Source organism: Ziziphus jujuba, chromosome 6, assembly GCF_031755915.1.
Source record: "Ziziphus jujuba cultivar Dongzao chromosome 6, ASM3175591v1".
Taxonomy (NCBI): Eukaryota; Viridiplantae; Streptophyta; class Magnoliopsida; order Rosales; family Rhamnaceae; genus Ziziphus; species Ziziphus jujuba.
In genome coordinates this window covers 25,980,665-25,998,567 of record NC_083384.1, presented here as the reverse complement: position 1 = coordinate 25,998,567, position 17,903 = coordinate 25,980,665, and the positions used below count along the sequence as shown (strand labels likewise).

The 17,903-nt window shown below is 30.6% G+C and overlaps 2 protein-coding genes across 2 annotated transcripts; both read right to left on the bottom strand.

Annotated features, from left to right (window-relative positions):
- Positions 1-4,707: 4,707 nt before the first annotated feature.
- On the bottom strand, positions 4,708-6,246 carry LOC107405821 (L-type lectin-domain containing receptor kinase VIII.2). Its single transcript, XM_016012914.4, has one exon. The coding sequence runs from the start codon at positions 6,244-6,246 to the stop codon at positions 4,708-4,710; it is 1,539 nt and encodes a 512-aa protein (XP_015868400.4).
- A 4,585-nt stretch (positions 6,247-10,831) lies between these two features.
- On the bottom strand, positions 10,832-16,165 carry LOC107405822 (homeobox protein knotted-1-like 7). The gene is made up of 6 exons (XM_048463913.2): positions 16,011-16,165; positions 15,159-15,795; positions 14,933-15,053; positions 12,186-12,376; positions 11,912-12,043; positions 10,832-11,354 (listed from the first exon to the last, which is right to left on the bottom strand). The coding sequence occupies exons 2-6, from the start codon at positions 15,474-15,476 to the stop codon at positions 11,214-11,216; spliced, it is 903 nt and encodes a 300-aa protein (XP_048319870.1). The 5' UTR covers positions 15,477-15,795; positions 16,011-16,165; the 3' UTR covers positions 10,832-11,213.
- Positions 16,166-17,903: the final 1,738 nt, after the last annotated feature.

Here is a 17,903-nt window from a genome sequence, read left to right as displayed (position 1 = left end):
TGGATATAGTTAGTGCGCATGATTAGGCCATTGGACTTGAGGGCTGGCAGGGTATGATGCACAGTGAACATCAGCCGCCCCCTCCATAGCTAGGTGACTGTTGATAACATCGGCCCGGTGGATGCCACGGTGACCGAATGCAGGTTCTCTCTTAACCTCCCAATCAGATGGTGCTTTGGGACGCTAGGCACCGTCGGACATCACTGGCATATAATATGGTGCATCAGAATATTTCGATATGAAATTTTTAAACAAAATCTGTTTTAAATTCATATTTAAAGATTCAATGGATTTAATTGTGTTTTATCCTATTTATAATAATTAATGTTTTCAAATTTTATTTGAAACTAAAGGTATTTAATCGTGATTTTATTATTTGATTAATTGATATCTCTTGTTATTTTTTTTATTGCATATCAATTGCATTTTATTTATTAAATAGTATTTCTTGATTATTTCATTGATTCAATTCTTGTTTAGTTAATTTGATTTGTGCTAAATTCTTCTACTATGAGTTCTATTATTTATTTATTGATTTATTTGTAATTTGGTTTTTTCTATTTATGACATCATGTTACAGTTTTAATAATTGTTATTAAAATTATCTTTTATTATTTCCATTATAAATTTTAGATTTTTAATTTATTGTATTTTATGTGCAATTTATTTAATTAATTATTTGTGATTTTTTGGGGCATACGATTATTGGGTTTTGTGAAAATATTTTAAAAGGGGAACATTTCCAACAAAGTGAACTGTGAGCGTTTTGAGAGAAAATATTATTTAAAAATACTTGGTATTTATTCTTTAATCAAGATCATTTTATTGTTATATTATTATTATTATTAGTGTGTAGTGCCGGGGCTCTCAAGGAGATGATTAGCATCTCATTTTTTTTTTAAATTCGTTTCTCTAGACCCAAGTTAGTATATGTGATCGACCAGAGCGAGCTCGACGTTTTAGTTGCTGTCGACTTCCAAGGAGTCCTTTCTTTCTTTTCCTTCCTACCTTGTACTACTTCTTTTATACTTTGTTGTATTAAATTTCATAATTATTTGTAAACCCTTGATGCTCTGTATACTGTATGGATGCATTTATATAATATGGCACTGGTTCCCTGTTAATTTTTGAAGTGCTGAACTTTGTGGAAATAAATTGTAATAAGATTGGAGGATTAAGGAGATATTGTTACAAATGTGTTTTTGTGCAGAAAATTTTATGGTAAGTCCAACCCTTAGAGAGATGCTGCTGGATTTTCCATTGGAGGGTTTGGTAGGTTTCCCTGGGATCAAGACTTGTCTAGGGTTCCGGTAAGAAATTTTGAACGGCTCCTAACATCATCACAAACACAAATTTTAGTGATAATTTTTTATGATAGAACTTGGAATTTACTTGGTCTGTGGATGTACTAAAATCCAAAAATGAAGTTACATATATAAAAAAGAATTCTACAATGGCAGAACTTCAAAATATTGTCTACAATACTCTTAATTTGGATTTTATGTAATACTTGACCCTGCAATTTATATACCATGTATGTTTTTCATGCAAGCCACATGTAGTGAATAATGATGATGATATGCAAGGTTTTATCGATAGATATACTTTAAATAGACCTCAAAATAAATCTTTATTTATTGTTTATGTGTCACCAGGGTCACACAATTCAACAATTATGAAGATAGCAATCTTTATAGAATACCTCCAAATATGCATAGAAGCATATTTGATTTGGATAGTGGATCGTGCTCTGTTGCGGCCATTAAAAGACAGACATCTATCACCTCACTAAATCATATTCCAGAGCTAGCAGTATATATCGCTGAAGCTAAAATACAGTATCCAATGATTGAACATCTAAATTATGGTATATAATCAATGTATAAGTAGACAAATTGAAAATATTGATGCCAATACTCTTTAATAATAAGCTAATATTCAATATCATAAACAACCAAAACACTTAAAAGAAAAAAATGATTAGAAACAATGCACATATCCAAAAGGATGAAAAAACCAATGAATATTTTTCTAGTTCGTTTTAGAAAGAAATAAAATTTGTTTCTCAATTGCCTACTTCAGATAATATACATTTATAAAAAATGATGTTGTATCAAAAATACTAAAACTTGGGGCTCAAGTTTTAGGCAAGGCAAGTACAACTTAACTTAACCAAGAAGAGAATTAAGGCACAAAGTAAAGACTGAACTGGCAATATGTTAAGTATGAAACAATATTAAGTAATCTAATTTATTGTTTACTATTCATTATTAAAGTTTTGCATTGAACATAGTTAAATAACTAAATGTCTGTATTGTAATTGCAGTGTCAAAATAGAGTTTTTGAATTTCTATTTACTATTTTTTGGAGCTTCCCCCATATTAAAAAACTTTTTTTTCTCTAAACATGCAGTCACAACATGAGAGCATTAAGTTTACAATAGAACAAACCTACTTCAAAGGTAAAATGTATTTCACATTATTTGTATGGCTTAACCTTTTGTTTATTATGCTTCTAGTCAAAATTTTTAACAACCATTAGAGAAAAGAGAAAAGGCAACCAAATAGTACTTTTTGAATGGAAATGTAAATGGATAATGTGTTTCACATTGTGTGCATGGTTGAAGGTTAATCTCATTTTTCTCGTTGTCAAATTTCTCATGGGTATTTTTGTTTTTGAAATATGTTTTTTTAGAAATGTTTTCATTAATTTGAAGCAAGTGCTTAATTAATTCGCAATATCAAATTCTTTGTGATTTGCTCTATTGTTGGATTTTTAATTCTTCTTCCAACTAATTATAATGGTCAAGGATGATATTCTAGGACCAATCATTCCATGGATTCTTTTGCCATATCCAACATTAAGAATGGTTCTAACATGTATTTTACTCATTCATATTCTATATATATATGGAATACATATATATATATATAATTACTGGTTTGAACTTATTTTTGTGTCTGGGTTAATTTATTGTTAATGCACAGGCTTTGGGTATATTTTTCTTATTTGTGTTTTGTATTTGTCTTTGGATTATATCTATTATATAAGCTAATAAATCATGTTACAGTTTTTTACCATCTATTTGAGATTTAGTCTTCGATAAAGCAGAGTTGGAATTTATGATCTTGAGGAGTTATTGGTAAGGCTTGGAATTAGTTATTAAAAACCATATCCAAGGGAAAATGCTTTGTAATTACTCTATTCTCTTTACGTTATAGTTTTTATCTTCTTTTTTTTGTGGATTCTTACTTACAAAGAGTATTATATATGCAGAGATAGGCAAACATGATTGCAAAAAAGATAGAGGACTTGAGAAGAGTGGTTTTAGGGTTGAGAAACACAAAAGAGTAGCTTTACTCTTAGATCAATCTAGAAAGGATGTTGCAAAACTATCTATGTAGCAGGAAAAGCTTGAAGAACTTCAACTCCAGTTTCAAAAATTACAGTTTGAACATATGCTCAAAGAAAAGGTCATTTTTTATCTTAATGATATTTTGGCACTAAAATTTTTGAAGTTTTGTTATATGGCACTAAAACTTCTAAAACCAATTTAAGATTATGTTCAGGAAGGATCCATGGAAGTTTCAGGTCTGTAAGAACTTGAACAACTTCAAGTAGACTTGAATAAGCTTTTCTTATAATAAGGTTTTTTCCCTATAGCTATAAAAAAATAAAAAATAAAAAATTAAACTAAGATAATCAGAATTAATTTTCCAGAAAAAGAATTGGAAGGAAAAATTCATATCAAAGGCAAATGAACCAATAAAGATGGATATTAACTAAATCTACGAATTCAAAATTCAAAGATGAATATGAATTGACACCTAAACTTCCATTGAATATCTATCAGAACTAACCATAAAAACAGAAAGTAATAGTATAATTCAAATAGAAGATGAATGTGGAAATCAAACACATATTCAATTGGAGAGGAACTAAAAATCAAATTGAATAAGAAAATAGCATTCTAACCTAGATTCTTCACACTAAAGAAGAAGAAGACAAAAAAAAAGAGGGCATTAAGTGAGACTTGCGCGGACTGTGAGACGATTAAAGAGACGTGCTTGGAGAAGAGCTTGTAGAAGACAAAGATTGCAAAGCAAAATAAGATTTTCTTCTTTTTTTTTTCTTTTTTTTTTTTTATCTTTTGGTAATTTGCAAAATAAGATTTAAAAGAAGGCCAGGCAATTTTTAATTTCTTTTAAATGAGGGGTATTATGAATAGAGGTGGGTAGAATAAAAAATACTAGCAATGGATGGATATCTACCGTTTACACCCTGTTTGAGTGGGTAACGGGCCAAATTTCTCTTTTTTTCATTTTGAATGCACTTTTTTACCAAGGTAGTCCGTTGATATGGTAACCCAAGCCCAACAATACCAAACCAAAGAACCTTTACTCTAATTCCACACCAATTTTTCATATCTACCGGTTACAAATTAAAATCCTCCTTTCGTTTTGGATTTCCATTTGCACCTTCCGGATGAGAATCTTCTGTAGCTTGTTTTATTTCTTATTTTTTTATTTCTTTATTTATGTTTTTAAATGAAATGGTATCATATAAATAACAAATATGGATGGATGCATAGAAAAATAAGACAAATCTGGGCTTTTTTTAACCTTTCTAATTCTCAATTTGGTTTTATTATGATCATATATATATATATATATATATTCTAAATCAAATGGTTTTTGTGGGAAGTAGTCAATGAAAATTCAAACTCTGCATCAAGTTAAAGAAATGCACCACCTCTTCCATGTAAGGCCTCCCTTCAACTTCAATGGCAGTGCAATTCAATCCCATTATCAAAACCCGAAGAATTGCTTCTTCAAAGTTCACACGATCAACCATTCTCTTGTCCACCATCTTCACCATCTCTCCTCTCTCATACATCCTCCTTGCAAACCCTAAAACACCCTTCTCTCCTCCTCCTCCTCCTCCTCCTCCTTCTTCATCCAACCATTCAGTGCCCTCCTTCTTCTTCCCCACCACCATTTCCATCACCAAAATCCCGAACTGGAAAACATCCTCTTTCTTCCCCATATCTCTCTCTTTCAAACCCTCACAGAAATTAACAAAACCATAATCTCCGAGAACGGCTTTGTAATCTACGTCGAAAAAAACACTGCTCGATTTCAAGTTTCCATGAACGAGTTCATTGCGATGGAGGTAACTCAGTGCCTCTGCTACATCTTTAATGAGCCGGAATCGCCGTGTCCATGGAAGCGAACAGATTCCGAACAGCCACCGATCCATGCTTCCATACTGGTAGTAATGGTAGAAGATCATAATCTCGTTGCTTTCGCAGCACCACCCACAAATCGTCGCGAGATTTGGATGGTTAACTTGAGTTAACTCGCCGATTCTTTCCGGAATTCGGCTCGAATAATGCAAGTATGAGAAGCTCACTGATCGAGTTGTGGAGAACCACCGCTTCACCGCCACTTGACGTCCATTTCCCAGAGTCCCTCTATAAAGAACACCACCTGAATCACTTGTCAAAACTTCGCTTTCGCTAAAACACCGTGTGGCTTTTTGAACCTCCAGAACATTAAATCGTCGAAGCTTTCCCGGCGGTACGGGCCGTTGTTTGTTTTCGAAGAGCCAAAGAGATATCGAACTCTCTTTCGCCTCACTACCTTTGAAGTAAATGAGCAAAGACACCGTGCAAAGTCCAAGAACAGCTACAAAGATAAAGAAGCTACTAAGTTGACCATAGTGTTTGACATTAGCAGAAGAGTATTTGGAAACTTGTTGGACTATGTTTCTATGGCAAGTTTTGCCAGAAGGAAGTTGGATAAAAGCTTGTGATACGGATGAGAAATTCCATGATAATATGTTATGGATTTGCGTTGAATTTCCTGTTGAAGCACTGAAGCCGACGAACATGTATTCTTTGAGAAAAGGAGAGAGATTTAATGGTGAAGATAAAATGGGGATTTTGGGAATTGGATCGCCATCTACTCCGAGATGAACATCGATCCACCTCTGGTCGCCATTATAGATGATCCAGGCTCGATCGACTGAGCTGCTATGGAGAGAAATCGTTGCTTCCGATGAATTCGCCGTCTTGAAGGAAACAACGGTGCCGGCATTGATGCCAACGTGGTCGTCATTTGGGTCGCCGAATTCCGCATCGTGGCTCGTGTCGAACTCAACGGCGAAGATCTTGTAATGGTTGCACGCATCGTTGGCTATGCCAAGCCATGGACCTGGACGTCCAAGGGTGAACTCGTCAGGCATGATAACGAAAGCCAGACCGCCGCCACCGCCGCCGCTGGTGGAAGATTGCGCCCCACCGGCAACGGAGTTGGTGGTGGAATTGACTTGGAAAGTAAAAGTGGTTTGGAAGGAAGCTGGTGTTAGAGTTAGTGGGTCAAATAGACGGATTGGAGAGGAATAGAGAGCTCGGCCTACTTGGTATTTGTGGTCAACGGTTGGTGATGAGGGATCAGGGATTTGAATAGCACCTTATCTTTGGAAATTCTTGCATTGCCAAGGAGTTTCACTTGATCTATTATAGTAAGAAAATTTGGGAAATAAAGGGTCTTGATAATATTTGTTGGAGGTCCATAATTATGGTGTTTGTTGGAGATTTTATGGGCCAGGAACTGGTTTTCTTGAAAGAGAATCGAAGATGTGATTGACATTATTATCAACCACCAACTATGGCATTGCTTAGAATCCATTTCTTGGTCATAAGAGAAAATGTGAATGTGGGTGGCTCAAGTTTTCTACTATTTAATGTATGCATGAATTTACTATTTAAAGCTTTAGCATTGCCTTGCCACATAAATGAACCAATTTGATTGGAGTCTTGGAGTAAACAGTTATTTGAACATATACAGTGGTGGATCTTAACCAAATCTGTAACAACCCAACATTTTTATGATTAAAAAAAACAAAAAGAACGAACATTTTTATTTATAAAAAAAAAAAATATATATATATATATATTATTTTAATTATGAAGGTACAATCATTTTCAATCTTGGTATAAGTCGAAGTGACAATGCACTACGAGAGAATGCATCCATTAGCTACCCGTATACCTAACACGTTCTACTTGCTATTAATTATAAAAAATTAAATTAAATAAAATAAAAAAATAAAAAAACCAAAGCGCGGGTGATCTTTATTAGTCTTAAATAATATTAATGTTTATAAAAGTTATGACCCAACATTATTATTTAATAAATATATATACATATATATATATTATTATGGGATAAATATCATTATAGTCCTTTTTATTTTGCTATTTTTTCAATATTACATTTCTATGATGAAAAATATTAACATAGCCCCTTCATATTTCACTTAAATTCAAATATAAAAGTAAGGAATGAAAATAAATTCATGATATTTACCGTTATTTTTTATAAAAAAACAGAAATAGTTTTAAATGTATTCAAGATAAATAACCTTTTACTTTTGAAGTTGTATTTACAGTAACCATCGTTATCGTATACAACTTGTTATCTTTTTTTTTTTTTTTTTTTCTTTTATGAATTAGGGAGAGGGGATTTGAGCACTAATATTTTGAAGATATAGTAGTTATTGAAGAAATGTGTATGTGTTTGTGCTAATTTCTTTTTATTTATATATATTTTCTTATAGTACGTAGAAGTCACAGAAAAAAAAACTATAAATGTGAAAAAAAAAAAAAAAAAAAAAAAACCTTTTTAAATGAAAGATAAATAGGTTAAATTATAACTCTGTTGATAAGAAGTTAAAAAAATACGTTTACATTGAAACAAAAATAAAATATAAAAGAAATGTGCTGACATTTTTCATATTAGTAATTCAATATTGAAAATAAAACAGAAGAGCTCATAAAAAAATTCACCCTTAATTATGAATGTACAATCATTTTTCATATCATTGTTTAAGTCGAAGTGATAATGCACCACGAGAGAATGCACTCATTGGCTAACACATTTTCTACTTGCTATTAATAAAACAAACAAAAGTGAGGGTGATATTTATTATTCTTAAATAATTAATGTTTATAAAAGTTATCCCACATAAAAATGCAAACTGTAATTATCTTCAGCATATAAATATGTATCAATTTTTTTATTTTTTTTTTTTGCTTGAAATATAAACATGTATCATTATGTTAACACACGGGTGCCTACGATATGTAATTTCAATTTAATGCATATAATTGTTTTCTTTTTATCTTTTTCTGTAGTTATTTGTATAAGTCAAACACCTATTTACTGCTATATACAAAATACAAGTGCTTTGGTCTCCTTAAATTTTTGTTGATATACAACAATATTGAAGTTATCAAATTTAGATATCAAAAGATATTGAGTTCTACTATTTATTATTACTGATGACTCACCGTTCGGTAAATTTTGATTAGATATTTAATTTTATTATTTTTTATTTTAAAAAAATGAACCCTTTAATGATAATAATTTAAATTGCTATATAATATGTAGGTTCTAATGGTGATTATTAATCAATTGTGATAAGTAGTATTTTTCAAAGATGTTGCATAATTTTAGTATTTTTAATGACAAATGTGAATTGTTATATGTAGCTTAAAAATTAACATTGTTTAAATATAAATGATATAAACGTATAATCAATTTTAAAATTATTTTTCATTGATAATGTACATCAAAAATACTTATGACTATTAATTATTTATATATTTTATTAAAAATTACTTTAAAAAAATTTTGCTTTTTAGAAAATTTTATAATATCTAAAAAAACTTAAAAAAGGAGAGGTTTACTTTGAAAATAATTAAACTACATCCATTTGATATTCAATACTATTACACATTATTATTGGAAAGCAACTTATTTAAAACATCGTCAATATTATTTATATGACATATTTATTTTTCACAATCTGCAATCCCCATTAAACATGCTCTCATTAGGTTTAGTATTCATCATTTTAGTTTGTATTAATTTATCAACTAATAATAAATTGTCACATTATTTGGTTTCAAATATTTGTAAATAAATTTGATAGCCTTAGCATTTGCTCTTTTTTGTCCTTAGAGACAGCAATTTGTAAGTTTTGGCTGATAATAAAAGAAGGAAAAAGTTAAAAATAATAATAATAAACACTATTCATTGCTATATCTATAGCTCAAAAATTAATTAAATTGCTAATAGCTATAGGAAACTCCCATCTTGGCCTGCAAGTATGTGACATAGTGAACATCATAGTTGAGGTCTCAGGCCTATAATTTTGCACGGAATTTTTTTTAATTGATATTTTCAGCGTAACTAGTTAAATGTTAATTACACTTGTCTTAATCCTACCTTACAATTAACACATCCAATTAGGTTACGACATAACCCATGGCCTGCTGAAATAATGGGAATCAGAAAGATTCGGTACTGTATAGCTTTTAGCCTCTAATTACTTCACATATTATATAAAACATTAATAAAATATTGCTAAGCGGATGCAAATAATATAAATATAATTAAAAAAAAAATTACACCAGATCATTAATGGCTTGGCTAATTTCACATGATTTGATTCGTTAATCCTAAGCTCTTTAACTTTTTTTTTCTTTTTTCTTTTTTTTATCATAATATTCATGAGATGCTTGTATGAAATGCACGTGAGAGATCTCACCTTAATCAAGTGGTCCAAAGGCTTGGTTTCGAGTATCTTTTTGATATTTTAATTTGTTAATTCGTTTATGGTTTTGGCCTGAGGCTGAGCCTGATTGAATTCAGAAGGTACACTTGTAGAGTATAATAATATATACACTCTAATTAGTAATCTCCTAAGTGCTTATAGTACTTGTACCAGAGATTAGTGGAGCATTATAATCCTCTTTTTCGGCAGCTGGAGGATAATATATATATATATATATATATATCTTCTCACTTTAACACTTCAAAAGGCGCATTAAGTTTTAGATTTTTTCCATTTTGTAAAATATTTTAGTATGGATCGATGTCAATTTTATAGAACACTAGCTTTCTTTTTGTGAACATAATATGTATTAATATATTTACTTGATTCGAAAAACAAAACCTCTGCATGAACAAAAAAAAAAATTAATTCATCTGCGAAATATTGACATCATTTCTCTTCTTAAACAATATAAATATTGCAATTTGGCTATCCCCATCAAATTTACACACAAATAAATTATCACCGTCAAGCAAATACATTTTTAATCTGCAGTAGTTGACAGTAAATGGATCAAAGGTCCACATGGGTGCAATATCTACATGAACCAAAGTGCAAAATGTTGTATAATCTAGGGGGTATTCCTGCTAATGACCCTATTATTTTTCGCTTTAAGCTGGTTGCTTTTCTTATTTTAGGGTAGATGTTTTTTTAAGCAATTAAAACTAGGTTTTATAATTTATTTTTCCCATTATTTTGATGATCTCTAAGAACAGGATGAAAATAATTAGGAAGGTATTATTGCATAGTAATTAACTGGAAAGCAAGATCTGAATTACAAACCTTTTACATTGACCAAAATTTTGAATTAATAATTTATTGCTTCAAATGTGTGAAAATTTGCATTATACTGTTAAGTCATTGATGATTTATTTCTCATAATGATTAAAAATTCACTAATAATTTTTTGAGTGGCAATTAGAAAGTGACATTTTTGTTACCAGACTGTTTCCCCTGAATAAATTATTGAGTAAATGTTAAGCACTTTTCACTGATCAGCATTGGATTCATGTGTCACTTTCACATTATAAATTCGTACTGTTTCCTTATTTCAGGCAGTTCAATAACATAACACGGGAAGTAATAAATTAATAACATGGCACAATTAAGTGAGACATAAATTTCAATTAAAAAACAAAAAGAAAAAGAAGAACAAAAAGTTCCATATCTGTATAATCAAATATTACTTAAAATATGAAATTGCTTTCAAATTTTTGCAAGTATTATGGCACGAAGCAAGCCCAAATTAAGATGAAAATAACATGATCACAGGATTAAAGTAATTTTGCTCTATGGAGTACAAGAATTTACAACCTCTCACATGTAAAAGAAAGAGCTATTAGTTTTCCATATATTACATATTGTGTAGGAGTGAGTTTGGATTCATCATCAAAGTTAACATTCCAAGGTGTCTCATCATGATCAGTAGTAGTGCTTTTCACATAAAAATGCCTATTTTATATCAGACATAGAAGTGGTAGTAAAGGAGTTTTCATGGTTATTAATTTGGCTATGCTAGCTCCTGATGATCATCTTTTGCGCTTGGACTTTAGAGAGGTTACAGATTGAGAGTTGCTGTGCCAGTTGCGCTTTCTCTGGTTTATAAACCAATTGTTAATTTGCTTTAGCTGCAACCCTGTCTCCTCCACAAGTTTTGCCTTGTCATCTTCCTGCTTGTCAAAAATTATACGAAACTATTTATTAATTTCGTGCTTTAGGAAGTAACTTCATCACCGTCATCAACATATATATATATATATAGATTTGATTTTCTGGAAATTGTCTCCAAAGTAACAATGGGAGAAATAATTACGTGGCGGTCATTCATTAAGATGTTAGCCATATGACTTACTATGTTGCCATGCTGTCCAATTCTAAGCTAAGAGAGTTTATTGGAGAATGGTTATATATATTGTCAATCTCCTATTAGGCTAGTTTCATGGTATGCTATATTAAAGATCTATTAAATCAATATTTAGTTTTAAAAATAGTCTTAACTCAATTAAACAAGCCTAAACAAATTAAATCAAAGACCTTAGTCAACTTGATAAGACTTTCCAGGTGCAATGTATATATGGTTTCATTTCTTAGGTGTGGAGCTTAGGATAAGCTATCCGACAAGTAGCCTATTCATATGTGAATAGGCATATAATATGTGGATAGACGTGTTATCGGACAACACTATGTGGATAGGTGTATATAGATAGTGATGAGATTGTTTACTTACAGTTGGATATGGCCACTTAGAGTGTTGCTGCCACCAGTTCTTTAACACTGTGGTTGTGTCACCAGGTAACTTCCCTGCCCTTCTTTTTCTTAATATTTCTTCCCTAACATCTTCAATTCTCGACTTGAAGCCCTGCAAGATTAAACATATAGTTAATGTTTGTGTTATGTTTCTTTATAAATAGATGGTTTCCTGCCTGACAAATAGCAACAAGCATATAAATGAAATAAAACTTTCAGAAAATGATGAGTTTGATTTATATAAATGTAAAAACCTGCTTCAGTTCAATCTTCAATTCCTGGCGAACTCTCTCCATTAGAGACCTCTCGGACTCGGTTGGAAGTAGAGGACCAAATCCCATCATGTCATGTCCATCACCGCCCGATTGATCCAAAGAGAAATCCATCTGCAGTTCATCCTCATCGTCTGACATCGTTGCACCCGTTCCTTCCCCAAGACTGACTCCTGAAAAAATACATATATATATATATATATATATATCAGCAAGTGATGAATTAATTATCCCAAAAAAAGTTAACATTTTATACAATCTCATTCCAAGAGGCATGAGCTAGCTCATCCCAACCAAACGTTTTCTATCATATGGTTTCAAGCCTACCAGATTGTTGAAGGTTTAATGCAAAGCCATAATAATAAGCCTTGTGGAGTTATCAAAACCATATGCAAAACATATATCTTTTTGTTCAAATTGTATATACGTACATTGCATTCGTTACATAGTTTTTAAAACGTTTATAGGATATTGTATTATGATTTTAAACAATATGGATATTTTTGTCATTCAAGAAAACGTCCGATCAAAAAAATTTTTGTATGATCAATTGTACATATGAAATACTTTAACAAACAATGAGATGTGCTAATTTGGATAGATCATGGAATATGTATGATGGCATATTAATTATCAATAATGAAGTTTGCTGATAAACATGGATTAAAGAAGAAAAAAGCACATGAGACACGGCATGCTATTTTGTATTTGCAAATCTCATTGTTAAGTAGTCGATTTTTCTGTCTTACTTTCACTTTATTTTAAACAAATTATTCTTAATATTTTATTAGTGAATTGTAATGATCTTGTCAATACACTTAAGATTTGAGGATTTTCAAAGCTCCACTACAATTAAAAAAGTATTTCTTCTAATAAACAAGTAGAGTATAGTTTATGACAACAAATAAGAAGAAAACGAAACTTTTGTGAAAATAAGAGTGACTCTATGGGATGACTTATATAAGTATTTTGTTTTCTATGTACATACATAATTTCATGAACAACCATATTTTAAACCCACCTCGAAAAGTTTGGGAATAACCAAATATAGCTACAACAAAGAGTGACTCAATGGGATGGCTTATAACCATATTGCTTTTAGAGTTTAAAAAACAACTCTTTTAAAACCCACTTCAATCCGAACTAAAGGTTGGTCTCAACCTTGAGAAAACTAAAGAGGACTTTTCACTATATATATTCCCAATAACTTAAATAAATAGAAATTATGCATATGAATATTGCCTCATTTGTGAACCCACTTATCTGTTTATCTAATATATTCCATGTTGAATTGTAAAGAAATGCAAAAATTTAAACTAATAAGAAACGCCATGCTATGACAAATGTAATATTACTTCATAAACAAATAATACAAAATTGATGTCTCGCTTGTTTTCTTCAACTCTTACTAGCCTCTCCAAGAAAAGACAGTTTAAAGACAAAATTCATCATTTTGTCTTACCAAATAACAAGTACGGTCTATTCAAAATTCACCCAAGAAAAAAAATTCTCTCTCCTCAGATTTTGATGGTGAGGATCCGTGCTCTCAATGCCAAACTCTGAATACAATACGAGCATGCTAATTGGGTACTTTTCTCACAATTCCACATGCAAGTTTTTGTCCTCATGGACCAACTTCCAAGATAATATTGTAATAAAAGCCAGTACTTTGCTAGGGTCTGATTTGTGAAAAGGCCTATAATGCATGCTAGGAAATTTTAGAGGCCATGTGTCAACAATTTAATGCTCACGACCCCTTAAAACCATCCATATATTGGTACTTTTCCAAAGCTTCCAATAACCAAACCAAGAGAACAAAATCATAAAAACGAATCCTTATTTATATATTATCTAACAAGATCAATTCCAATAACACCAAAAGATCTTAACTTTCATGCATATATATATATATATAGTATCACTAAAATATCAATGAAATTAGATGGTTGGTTACATCTGTAATCTCCTAATGTCTAATATATGAATAATATAAAGATATACCTAATCAACCGAACTTTCAAAGAAATTAATAAGCTAGCCAAACAGACAAAAAGTTCATGCATTAAGTTAAAGTAATAATAATTGCAATCATAAGAGAATTAAGTAAAGTATTCTAGAACCCAAATATTCGCAATGCTCAATCTTATCTGTTGGTGATGGTATATGGTGGTATACCTTCCTCTATCTCTCTCTCACCCAACTCACTAATCCATTCACAACCATTTTTTTTTTTTTTTTTTTTTTTGCTTATTGTCGTAGACCCTACCTCACCCACTTCTCACACTTTGAGTTGGAACACCCAAATATCTATATATATATATATATATATAGCTATCCGTCCTCTCATCTTTTTCCCTACCAAACGCTTCAAAATTCAGAAAACAAAGACCAAAAAAAACTTTCTTTATATGTATTGATGGTTACAAACTAATCAAATAAACAATAGTTAATGTTAATTAATTAAGACTTTTGTTGAACCAGATAATAATGATTCTTTGTTTATTATTTTTCCTTTTTTTTTTTTTGTAGAATAAAACCAAAAAAACAAAAAAAGAGAGAGAGAGAGAGAGAGAGAAAACAAATGATGATACATATTTGTCACTGATACATATATATTATCCTAAACGTACTATTAATATAAATGCACCGAAAAAGTGAAAAAAAGAAAAAATAATGATAATATGATTGATAGTTTTCATGGAAATTTTTACATAAAACATATTACATACCAGTTAAAGCCTGTAAAGTATTTTCAATTTCACGGCAAGCCATGACTGCTTCAACCGCATGGACTCTGACATGTTGTTGAAGTTGTTCTTTGAAACTGCACAAAACTATCAAATATTGTGCCTACAAAAATTCCGAAAAAGAAAAATCATAAATCATAAATATAAAATATAAGCCGTTGAAATTCACTAGACTAAAAAACCCAAAAAAAAGAAAAAGAAAAATTACCAAGAAGTTATCGAGCTCTTGGCGTTCATGGGGAGGCAAAGAATGGGGTTGTTGGTGTTGGTGAGAAGCATAAGAGCGAAGAAGATGATGCGACTGAGAGAGCTGAGCGTCGATCAACGGCAACTGATCGATCGGCGTGGCGACTCGCAGACAAGCCACGTGCGCCGATAGTAGCTGTTCATACAGTGGATGAGTGGCTATCTCCGCCTTCAGCTGGCGGTGTTGATCACCACCAACACCGCCGCCGCTGGAGATAGAAACTTCACCTCCCAAACCACCACCACCAGCAGCCATCATTCCCAATCCAGGTTCTTGCATTTTTTTTTTTTTTTCTGGAGGGAATGATACCTGAAGGAGGACTATTAGAAGAATAGTGGAAAGGGTCAGCCGCTAGAAAACAACCCACAAATAAAATTATATAATTGGGGTTTTGAAAGTTTGAAAAACAAAAGCCAAAAGAAAAAAAAAATTAAACAAAAGAAATGGGCTTTTTTTTCTAGGTTTTGAGGACCACAAAGGAAAGAAATGGAGTTTTTTTTTTTTTTATTTGGTTATTGTTAATGGTGTAAGAGAGAGAGAGAGAGAGATGCCAAAGCCGTATATCGGGATCTGAGACGCAAAACTTTCTGCACCACCCCTGAGAGATACAAAGATTTTACATACACAGAGAAAGAGAAGAAAATGGAAAAATATATATATATATAAGAAAAAAAATAAAAAACAGAAGAGAGAGAGAGAGAGAGAGAGAGAGAGAGAGAGAGAGAGGGTTTTAAAGTTTAGTTCTGAAAGAGAGAGAGAGAGAGAGAGAGAGAGAGAGAGAGGAAGAAGAGGAGGGGGCTATAGAATCATTACTATGAAAGGAGTTGGAAGCGAGGTCAGAAAAAAGAAAGAAGATAAAGCTGCTCCTGTGGCCTGACAATTTGATTGCTTTTTGTTCTTTTTTCTCCTCTCTGTTTTTTTTTTTTTTTTTTTTTTTTTGAAAGCATACGGGACACAGAAACAAGTATTTTGATTTAAAATATATATGTCCAAATTGATTTGGTCTAAAATAAAATTCGGGTTTTTTTTTTCTTTTAATTTCTGGTAGAGAGAGTTTTTATTTATTTTTGTTTTTAATCCAACTAACTATTTAAGAAAATGATTTGGACACTCCACAGCTATTCATAATCAGAGCACTTTTTTCAATAAAATGAGTGAGTGAGTGAAATGTCAAAGCTAAAACAAAGATCATCATGTATAGCTTTCATTTACAGTCACTGTTTTCAATTTTAATTTTAAGTTTTTTTTTTTGCTTTTTTTTGGGGCTTTTGGGGTTATTAATTAATTATTATGTAAATCATAAGTCAGTGTTTAAAGTTATGCAGACTGTTAGCAAAAGATTCACTTATCTGTTCCTTTTGTACGAACTAAGATGTGTACTCTCTCTTTCTCTCACAACTCTTCCATCTACGCTATCATCAAAATAATAATAAGATTGGCACACAGAAACTCCAACAACACTTTTGCATTCTTTTCTTTTAAAATGATATGTAGTTTTTTTGGGCTAACACCCTCTTGCTTCACCATCCTGAAGAGCCATTTTTCTTTTAAACCAAATTTAGAATCTTGGATTTCCTTTATATATAATATTTATATAATGATGATTCTAGTAAATCAAAATTTTATTTAAAAAAAACATAAACATGTCAAAATTAATTCATTAAATATAAATATAATTTTAAATCTTACATTTTAAAAGGAATCCAATAGTTGTTAAAAAAGAATATTGATATTTTTTTTTATAACTAAAAACTTCTTGAATGCTAGTTAATATAATATATATATATTTATATATATAATAGAAGTTTGATATAATAAACTACCTAGCTCACTTTATGATACCATATATTGATATGCCATAAAATTATATTGGAAAAGAAGAAAATACGTAAAAAAAATTATTTTTTATTTTTAAAAAAAATCAAGTGTTAGTGTTATATTTACACTATGTGAAAATATAATAGACTTTTATTGAAAGGTTTATTTTCTTTTATATGTTTTTAATATTAAAAAATAAAAATAAAAAATACTTTAAATTAATATTCCAGTACCTATCCCTAAATAGCCAATGATAAAAGTGGGATTTGAACTTGGATAGCTGTTTGAAAAATAATAATGCTTTGCTACTTCGCTGTCTTCTCATAGACACCTTGTTAACTCAATAAACAAAGCTTTTACTATTAGAACCCAAAAAAAAAAAAATAAATACCGACAATTTATTAATTTAGAAACTAAAGTTTACACAAAAAAATTGTTTTTAGAAAATAAACATGTTTTATCCCTTTTACGATAATATGTCAGAAGCCAACATTTTTTTTGTCAATTTAGTTAAATTAAGCATACATTTATTATATAATTATATTTGCATAAGATTTATTTATGAGTTTGTGCAAAATCTTCAACATATGTTAATTTTAAAAAAATAAATTAAATCACTCCGAAATTTTAAAAACAAATTATATATAAATGTATAGAAAACTCAACTTTGTCCAAATTTAATCATTAAGAAAACTAATATATGCATACATTTAAGTAATTGCACACAAAATTCAATCCAACTAAGTTCCAAAAATAAAAGTAATTTTAAAATTAATTAAAAATGGAAAAAATGGTCATCCATGATCCACAGACATACGCTAATCAACAAATAAAAAAAATATATATGTATATTAAAAAAATAATTAGAAAGAAGATAATGTTGATATA

Coding starts and splice junctions, on each gene's coding strand:
- LOC107405821 (XM_016012914.4), bottom strand. CDS start 6,246: ATGCCTGACGAGTTCACCCTTGGACGTCCAGGTCCATGGCTTGGCATA.
- LOC107405822 (XM_048463913.2), bottom strand. CDS start 15,476: ATGCAAGAACCTGGATTGGGAATGATGGCTGCTGGTGGTGGTGGTTTG. Junction 12,377..14,932: donor TACTTTACAGGCTTTAACTG/GTATGTAATATG, acceptor GTATTTTTTCAG/GAGTCAGTCTTGGGGAAGGA. Junction 11,355..11,911: donor CTAAGTGGCCATATCCAACT/GTAAGTAAACAA, acceptor TTTGACAAGCAG/GAAGATGACAAGGCAAAACT.